The sequence below is a fragment of the Capra hircus genome, chromosome 5, assembly GCF_001704415.2.
Source record: "Capra hircus breed San Clemente chromosome 5, ASM170441v1, whole genome shotgun sequence".
Classification (NCBI taxonomy): Eukaryota; Metazoa; Chordata; class Mammalia; order Artiodactyla; family Bovidae; genus Capra; species Capra hircus.
Genome location: NC_030812.1, coordinates 102,420,297 through 102,429,596, shown reverse-complemented (window position 1 = coordinate 102,429,596; position 9,300 = coordinate 102,420,297). Strand labels below are relative to the sequence as shown.

At 57.5% G+C, this 9,300-nt stretch overlaps 1 protein-coding gene, 1 long non-coding RNA gene and 2 other non-coding genes across 4 annotated transcripts; 3 read left to right on the top strand and 1 right to left on the bottom strand.

Moving 5' to 3' along the window:
- Positions 2,557-4,675, top strand: LOC108636064. The gene is made up of 2 exons (XR_001918111.1): positions 2,557-2,681; positions 4,212-4,675. It is a non-coding gene; the product is annotated as an uncharacterized LOC108636064 (long non-coding RNA).
- MIR200C (microRNA 200c) lies at positions 2,971-3,056 on the top strand. Its single transcript, NR_129641.1, has one exon. It is a non-coding gene; the product is annotated as a microRNA 200c (primary transcript).
- Positions 3,386-3,475, top strand: MIR141 (microRNA 141). Its single transcript, NR_129589.1, has one exon. It is a non-coding gene; the product is annotated as a microRNA 141 (primary transcript).
- Positions 4,604-9,256, bottom strand: PHB2 (prohibitin 2). The gene is made up of 10 exons (XM_018048542.1): positions 8,952-9,256; positions 8,698-8,782; positions 8,310-8,389; positions 7,244-7,428; positions 6,693-6,822; positions 6,496-6,599; positions 6,039-6,116; positions 5,640-5,716; positions 5,135-5,140; positions 4,604-4,949 (listed from the first exon to the last, which is right to left on the bottom strand). Exons 1-10 carry the CDS (start codon positions 9,076-9,078, stop codon positions 4,922-4,924), a joined length of 900 nt encoding a protein of 299 aa, XP_017904031.1. The 5' UTR covers positions 9,079-9,256; the 3' UTR covers positions 4,604-4,921.

Sequence of the window (9,300 nt, the reverse complement as noted above, 5' to 3'; positions counted from 1 at the left end):
CAATTTTTTTTTAACACATTGTATTTATTGGATTGCACTGGGTCTTAGTTGGAGCATGACGAATCTTTAATTGCATCAGGTGAACTCTTACTTGCAGCAAGTGAGATCTACATCCTCGACCAGGGATGGAACCTGGGCCCCCGTGCCATGGAAGTATGAAGTCTTAACCACTGAACCACCAGGGAAATCCCCATTCATTACACTCTTGGCATGTGTTGGGTACGGTTTAAGAGACTAAAAGCATTGTGGACTTCCCTGGTGGGCCAGTGGTTAAGACTCCGAGCTTCCAGTGCAAGAGGTACAGGTTAGGTCCCTGGTCAGGGAACTAAGATCCTACAGGTCATGTGGCGTGGCCAAAAAAAATGTAAAAAACAGGACCCCCCCAAAAAAGAACAAAACCAAGACTAACAGTATTGAACCGAGGTACCTGTATCATTCCAATTTTACAGTGGGACAAACTGAGACACAGAGAGATTAAATAACTTGCTCGAGGCCACAGGACTGTTGAGCAGTGAAACTAAGATTTTAACTCAGGCCGTTGGGCCCCAGAGCCTGCATTCCTGGAAATGCAGCCGGGGTCACGCCGAGGGGGACACAACCACATTCTCTGGCCTGACTTCTGGGTCCAAGCACCAAGAAGATGGATCAAGGCCATTTAGCACAGGCCCAGAGCCAATCTGCCTGCCGTCCCTGCCCTCTGGACGCCTGGTGCTCTCAGGACCGCCTGGCTCCTCCCTTCCTGGGGCCGCTGCTACCTTTAGGCTCTTGGTCAGAGTCTTAGTTTTTAAACGAATGTATTTGCTGTCTGGTTGTGCTGGGTCTTCAGCGCTGCTAGGGGTTTTCTCTAGTTGTGGCGAGTGGGGGTTACTCTCTAGTTGAGATGTGTGGGCTTCTCACTGTGACAGTCTTGTTGTGGGACATGGGCCCTAAAGCGTTTGCACTGTGTGAGCGCAGTAACTTCAGCTCCTGGGCTCTAGAGCACAGGCTCAGTAGTTGTGGCACATGGGCTTAGTTGCCCCATGGCGTGTAGGATTTTCCTGGTCCAGGGATCAAACCTGTGTCCATTGCATTGGCAGGCGGATTCTTCACCACTGAGCCACCAGGCTTCCCTAGTTTTATTTTTGATCACTTTCTGTGTGTCCGCAGTGGACAACAATGAGTCCTGCTTCGTGTTAAGGCTTTATGTTGATTGAAAGTGCTGGTCTCCTGGGGAGTTGAGCCTGAGAGAGCCCCACTTGGTAATGCCCGGTTCCCTGCCGCTGGGCCGGCTGAGACTGGGTGGGTATTTTGCTCAGCGGACACTTTCTGTATTGAGTGTCCCCACGTCCCCAGCACTGGAGCAGTGGTGGGGCGAGATGGTGGATCCGATTGTTCCTGTCATTGTGGAATTGATGAGACTGGTGGGAAAGGCAGACCCAGAAACAGTCCACAAACAGAGAATAAGTAGACAAGAATTAAGAAGGAAGCAAACAAGGTGGGCTTCCCAGGTGGTAAAGAACCCAAGCTGCCAGTGCAGGAGACATAAGAGACTTGGGTTCGATCCCTGGGTCGGGAAGATCCCCTGGAGGAGGGCATGGCAACCCACTCCGGTATTCCTGCCTGGAGAATCTCATGGACAGAGGGGCCTGGCAGGCAACAAAAGAGTGGGACACCACTGAAGCAGCTTAGCAGGCACACAGACAAGGGTGGGGGCCGAGAGCTGGGATTGGGCAATTCCGCAGGCAGCTCAGCTCCCTGGAGCTGTCACCCTCCAGGGGGTGCGAGGGTGGAGCATCACCTGTGGGCCTCAGGGCCCCTCTCCCAGCAACCCTTTCATCCCAGCCGAGCTGCACAAAAGAAAGGCAGGTCCCACCCCTCGAACCGCCCTGGGCTAATTGCCGGAGGCTGGGACTTGGCTTCTCCTGGGCTTCGAGGTGGGTCCAGGGGTGGGTCCAGGGGTGGCTCTGCCTGGTGAGGTGCCTGGTCCTTCTGAAGAGTGGAGTGGGGGACTGCAGCCAGGGCTGCAGAAGCCCTCAGAACTCCAATTGTCTGGGTCAGTGCAGAGGTTTCTGGCCAGGAACTCGGGACTCTTGGCAGAGGCCCCAACACTAGGGGTGAGGACAGGGAGGTGCCCCTCAGAGACCCCCCTGCCCTCCGCAGGCCGGGATGTTCTGGGCGGGGGTCGAACCCAGTCCCTGCAGAGCTGAGTCCCCTCTGACCTCAGGATCTCTGGCAGAGGACTCAGGGGAAAGGACTGGCGGGGGTGGGGGGGGGGCAGGAGCGGCTGTGGGGTGAGGCCCAAGGAGGAAGGAGAAGGGGCTCAAAGGCAGTCCTGTCCTTTGTTCCTCTGGTGACAAGGCCTCCCTGGCCTGGGCCCCGGATCCAAGGAGGCAGGTAGCAGAGGAGAGACTGCGGCAAAGGCTGGGGGCCTCCGGTGGGGTGACTAGGCCTCGGAGGAGGTGCCTGCAGCTGGCACTGGGAAGGAAGGGGTTAAGGCAGCGGGGTGCAGCCTATGGCGGGCAGACACACCTGTGCGCAGGGGCGGCGGGCGGGGCCCAGGTGAGGAGCCTGCGCTGCCCGGCAGGAGAGAAGGAAGAAGGAAGAGTGGAGCCAGGGCGGCTCCGAGGCCTTGAATCCTAGGCCTTGATTCCCCTTGCTTTCCGTGGCCCATGCTCTTTGGGGGCCAGGCGGCCTGGTGACAGGTAAAGACCACCGGGAGGGTGTCCTGGGGCCAGGCTAGGGACTGCTGAGGGGGTTTGAGGGCACGGAGCTGATGTGTTAGGGCAGAGACTGGCTTTGGGGGTGGTGGGGTAGGGGCTCCGGGTGGAGAAGAGATGGTCTGGGGGCTTCCGAAGTTCTGCTTGGGCCTCAGTGGATCAACAACCCAGGGTGGGGCTGGTGGCCGCTGCAGGCTCACCCGGAAGTGTCCCCAGGGACGCCAGTGGTGGGGGATGGGGGCCTGGGCCTAGGACTGGCTCTGGATGGGTGGCGGGGTGGGGGCCCTCGTCTTACCCAGCAGTGTTTGGGTGCTGGTTGGGAGTCTCTAATACTGCCGGGTAATGATGGAGGCCCCTGTCTCAGTGCCAGCGACGTCCACCGCCTCAGGGGCTCCCTGCGCACAGCTGCTGGCGTCCCCACTCCCAAACCCCCTGCCCCAGCCCTGGAGGCCCCCTCTTCTTGAGCGGAGGGTGCCTCAAGAGAGGTGGCTCTTGGCTGGCTGGCTGCCCACAGAAGGGACACAGTGGCCCCAGCCCCTCCCCCAACCCAGTGAGATTTGTCATCTGGAGGGTCTAGGACCCACAGCTGAACTGGAGTTTAGGATCGGCTCGAAGACCTTCAAGAGACCTCAGCTGGTCCGCCGCCAGGGTCCCTGGAGAGACTGGCCAGCTCTAGCCTGGATGTCTGTGACCGGCTCTGGGTCCATCTTCCAGCACAGTGTTGGATGGTCTAATGGTGAAGCTCCTAACACTGTCTGGTAAAGATGGCCCCCGGCTGGTGCCCTCGGCAATGACCTTCAGGGAGGCCTGAAGACTACGGAGGCCTCCGGACCAGCAACCTCTGACCTTTACCCTTGGGGAGATGGGGAAGTCACTAGGAAAGGAAACAATAGGAGGAATCAAAATGGCTGCCTCAGAGCCCCAGGGGATCTGGACACATCGCTGGTTCTCTGGGCACTTCCATCCCCTTCCTGCCTCGGGGATGTGAGGGAAATGAAAGCGTGGACCGGACTCTGGCTCATTCACCTCTCCCCTGGAGCTCCCAGCTGCTTAGGGCTTTGTCTCCCTGTCTCCCTGTCCCTTTCATGACAGTGAGCAGGGGGCAGTTAATCTAATTTCTTCAGAAGCCGAGAAGCAGCTGAGGGTGAGCCCCGGCTCTAACCCCGTCATCAGGACCTCCCTGACTTGTGCACACACTGCTGCCCCAGGTGCCGGCCATCCTCCGGTTCCCACTCTTCCCTGTCTCCCTTAATACAAGGGATGGGACACGAGTGAGGTGGCACGTGGGCACAGCTAGTGGGCTCCTTTTTCTGCCCACTCAGTGAGGGCAGCATCGAGGAAGGAGGCGCCTGGTCTGCGGGTTGGAGGGTGGGGGTGGGGGCAGGGCTGTGGGAGTGAAGCCCACCTCCAGAGGGCAAGCCCTGGCTGAGAAGTGCGGGCAGCCTGGGCAGGTGACATGATTCTCAGGGCGGGGGTTTGAGCACGTAACCCCGTGCTCAAGTGGTCTCCCCGTAGTTGCGTGGACCCCTGTTACCAAGGAAGCAGTTCCCGTTGGGATCATCAGATTTTTGGTCTAGCTCAGCAAAGCCACAGCTGCTCCGGCCTTAGAAAAGGAGATGTTGGTAAACAAAGGGGAGATGCGGTTTAGGAGGGCGGGGCGGGGAGTGCAGCTGGGCCCCGACCCCAAGGCCCGCGGTTCCCACCCTGGTCCTGTTTTGATTCCTGCTCTGCGGGCTTACAGGGTGAGAGCAGGTGGCCTGGCTCTCCCGACCTGCCCCCGCCAGCGTCCTCGTGCCCTCTGCTGGCAGAGACGGAGAAGGACCCGGGAGGGCGCGGTGTGCGCGTGCGCATGTTTGCTTCCCCATGCGTGCCTTCCCGACCTCATTCAAACACCAGGAGGCTTTGACTTCAGCTTCAGTAATAAAAATTTATTGAGAATTCCTGGGGTGGTGGTTATCACCTCCGGACCACGAGGGAGGAATCAACACAGTAGCAAATCACTGAGAAATCACACTGTCCCAAAACCCCTGGCCAACACAGGGAGGAAAGTCATTGCCCCAGAAGCGCTCAGTCTTTGTTCATCAGAAGGGTTGGGAGGAGCGATGCAGAGGTACCATCTCATGATAGCGGGGTGGGGGTGGGGTGGGCCCCAAGGTTCCTCCTCAAACACCAGGGCAGAAACAGTTCCACTCCCTCCCTGGAGGCAGAGTTCTTGGTCACCAGGCTCATTTCTTACCCTTGATGAGGCTGTCACTGTGGAAATGAGACAGATGGTGACATGATTAGGGAACACCCTGTGAGAGGCAGAGCATCTCAGGCCACCCCCTCCTCCCCGGCCAAGGGTGTGTGGGTGGGAAGGTGAGAAAGGGGAGCTGGTGGGGGAAAGGCAGGTACTGGGAGATAAACCCCATAGCAACAAGGTTTTGTCCACTACTTACCTTCCCCTGTGGACACCAGGTCACCACATGAACAGGAAACACAGAAAGACAAAAGAAAGGTACATGTGATTGACAAGTTTCAGGCCCCATCCAGCTCTAACCCCTCTTCCCTCCCAAGAGAAAAAGGCAAGCCTGCTGGAAGCCGGAGTCTCGGGCTCTGGGAAGGAAGAGAGTTGCTCCCTCAGCCACTGCCAGGTCTCATCTCTGTCTTCCTAGCATGCTTCGGTGCCCCAGAGCAGCTCCCCAGGACAAGGACTGAATATCATCTTTCACTGCTTTTTGGTTAAAGGGAACTTTACAATTAAAGCACTTTTTAAACGAACAATCTTTTTTGATCTCATAAAATCAATCCTGTGAGACTCAAGGTTGGAATTATCAACCACCCACTTTTCTAACTTTGATCCAGGGTCATATGAGTAGGCTAGTAACAGGTTCTAGAACCCGAGCAGCCAGACTCAGGCCCCTGATCTGTGTGGAGGAGCCAGGTGAAGGCCCTGTCTCTCACCGGGTGAAACTTTCATCCTGTAGATTGAGCACGAGGTTGTCAGCAGTGAGATAGATACGATTCTGTGAGGTGGCGATCTACAGGGCAGGAAACGAGACAAATGTTTGCACCAGGCAAAAAAGACCTTGATTCCTACCCCTGCAATTTAATAACCACTGACGCAACACCTGGGGTTTAGAACAGGGACGCCAGGATGAGCGCCCTGGTTTCTGTGCTCTTTCAGGGATCCAAAGCAACGACCAATGACGACGGGTTAGGTCCACAAAAGGCATGAACAAAAGGTCAGGGGAGCCCAGGGGAGTAATTTTTGATGAGAGACAGAGTATCAGACAAGCCAATTTGAACAGAAATCTAAACAAGGAAGACTCTACTTCCCTCCCTTCAAGTGTGCACACTCACCGTCTTGGAGATGTTCTGGGCTGCCCGGATCTTGCGCAGCTTGATATAACCTGGGTTCTTGCTCAGGGCCTCTCCCAAGTGAGCAGGATGCAGTTAAGGGGCCACAAGAGGCCAGATCTCAATCGGGTCCGGTCCTGCCTACTTCCTCCCCTCGGCCCTCCCCTGGGCTGTCAGATCCAAGGTTGCGCTCACGTGGCTCGTGTCCAGCCCCACCTGTCGGCCTCCCTGCAGGCAGCTGCCGGGAACTGGAGGCAGCAGCGGACGTGGAGGCGAGGCCAGCCGTGCTGTTGATCTGCCTCATGGCGGGGAGCCAGCCTTGGGGTGCCCCACCAAGCTCAGATCCCACTCGAAGCCCCCGCCCCCAGGGGTCGAAGGGCACAGGTCGCATTCGCCTTAAGTCTCATCAGCCAGCCTACAGGGGAGGGGCCGCGCTGGGAGCGCTTCTGTGGAAGGATATCATCCGCGCCGCCTCGGCCTCACCCTCCGCCTGCACGATCTTCTGCCGCTGTTCCTGCTTTGCCTTCTCCACCAGAAACTGTGCGCGCTGGGCCTCCTGCTGGGCTGTGGCGGGAGAGAATTGGGGTCACGGGGACGCGAGGCACCGGGAACACCGTCGCGCCTGCCTGCTTCCTTGGACGCCCTCGCTTGACTCACCCACTTGTTTGGCTTCCACAGCGGCCGTGTACTCGCGGCTGAAGCTCAGCTCGGTGATGGCTACATCGTCCAAGATGAGGCTGAAGTCCTTGGCCCTCTCGGTCAGCTCCCGTCGGATCAGCAAGGACACCTGGGGGGCGGGGGCGGGGGCGGACGGGAGAGGGGCATTGAGGGGGCCGGAGAACTGAAAGGAAGGCGTGCTGCCGTGACCACGGGAATCCCAGCTCTCCAGAACACCGCAGGGGCACACTGAGGCTCTCCGACTTCCTCACTGAGCCCGCAAAGCTGGAGAGGCCTCGGTCACACGGACTCCTAAGCTCCACTCTTTCCAAAACCGTGTGTGCGGGTCTAGACCACGGTTCTCCCTCCCTGCCTGACACTAACCAGGCCTGGCCCTCGTTCCCCACACTGGCCATCAGCATGGCTTTTTGGGTGTATGGGACCTCAGGTTACAGTCCTTTCCTAATGGGCTGCCTTTCCTAAAAGCTCGTCCACGTGGCTTCGGAGGGAAATGCTGATGCTGTGGGAGGGAAGGGGAGCTGGAGTCAGACCTGGGCCCGCTGGGTGATCAGCTGGGAGGCGTTGAACTTGGCCACCACGCTCTTGAGCACCTCGTTGACAATGGACGGCAACACTCGCTCCTCGTAGTCCAGCCCCAGGCGCTGGTACATGCTGGGCAGCTCCATGGCATTGGGTCGGGACAGCACCCGCAGGGAGATGTTCACCATCTGCAGGTCTAAGAAAGAGGTCAGCAGTGGCTGGGCGAGGCTATGGGGGCTCACCTGGCCTCTCGGCAAAGCCGCCCTGCCTAGGCATTTTCTCCTGTGCGTGCTTCTCTGGCTACCTAGGGCAATGCCCTGTGGCCCAGAACGGCCTTGGGCGGAGAGTAAGGAGGCTGACGAGAGGTGACTCAGCATAGGCCAAGTGCATACTTGTCCATGGTCAAATCTTCTCTACCCATGGCCTCTCCTCCAGAAAAGCTTTCTTTTATTTTTGAGGCTTCACTGTAAGTTGTTACATTGTATCGTTATCACCAGTCTCCTGAACTAGACAGTAAGGACTTGGGAACAAAGACTGTTTTGTGGATACTTTACTTTTAAGGCCTAGGGTTTTGGGAATTTAAGAAACCTTCACTGAAGATAACGCAAAAAAGTACATTACAGGTGAGCTACTTGCCTCATTGTGTGTGTGTGTGTGTGTGTGTGTGTGTGTGTGTCTGTGTAAGGGTTGATCTGGGGAATCTCAAAGGCACATCTGTGAATGGTCTAGGAGGGAATAGGTGAGACCAAGTTTCCCCAGAACAGAATGTACCAGTAGATTAATAAATCAAACAGTTAAAGAAAGGTTTTAAAGCGAGGCTTTGACCTAGGTAGTGAATAAGACAAAAGACAAACAATGCTCTTACTGAGTTTACACTAGGGGGAGGAACACTTGAAAACGAGCAAATGCACAGCATGTCCAGAATGTACTGCTTTAATCCCTGGAGCAGGTGCTTTTATTACACCTTGTTTGCAGAAATGGAAGCCAAAGCCCAAGAGATCTGACACTACCATCTTCCCCAGTCTCTGACCAGGCTCCCGTGTTTAGTGTCAGGGATGTCCCACTGCCCAGACCTACCTTTGGAGCCTGTGGGGGAGGAAATTTTTCGGGGTCTGGCCCGAATGTCGTAGATGATGGGGTACTGGAACCAGGGGATCCTGGAGGGAAGGGAACAGGGATAGGGGTTAGGAAGCTGCGATTTCACTAGTTCTGCCTGGTTTTCCTTCACCACGTGTTTCTTGACCTGCTTCTCCTCTTAATGACCACGGTCAAGGAGAAACTGTCTTCTCCCTTCAGAAAACAACAGTATGTGCTGCTGGAGATTTGGGCAGCACCACTGTTCGGGGAGATGGGGTGAGAAGGGGAAAAGGCAGCGCTGAATCTCGCTGTCAGTCTTACTACAGGTACTGGTGGGTCGACGTTCAAGGGTGATGGGTCAGGGTCAGTCAGTTCTGCCCGCCATTACCTGAAGTGAAGGCCCTCGGCCAGAATGGTGTCCTGCTGCACGCCTCCGATCCGATTAAAGAAAATGGCTCTGTGCCCTCCTTCCACTGCAGGGAGAGGGGTGGGAGTCAGTCCAGGCCGGGCTCAGAGTACGTGTCAGCTTCTGGTGGGGCGGGGTGAGGGGCTGGGTGAGCGCGGGGCCTCGGTGGGGCTGGGGCTGGGAAGGGGTCCAGGGAAGGTTGGCGGGAGTCCGGAGAGCGGGCGCAGGTTGCTCACCGGTGAACACCGATTCGCGGATACCGTAGGCCACGGCGCCGGCCCCCAGCAGTAGCTTCAGCGCCGTGCCCATGCCCCGCGGCCCGGAGGGCAGCCGGCCCGCTAAGTCCTTCAAGTTCTGGGCCATGTTCCGTCCTGAGGCCGGCGGCACCAGTAGTAAGAAGGGGGTGCCGGCCCGTCTCTACCGCGCTCCCGCTTAAGGATGGCACCCTTTACACGAGGGTCCGGGCCCCAGGTGCTCGCGGGAGAAAGGGCACCGGAAGTGCGCTCCTTTCTAAACCCTCCCCGCAGCCAACGGCGGACCGGAGCTGGACGCACAGGAAGTACGCATCCGGAAGTCCAGCCCCTT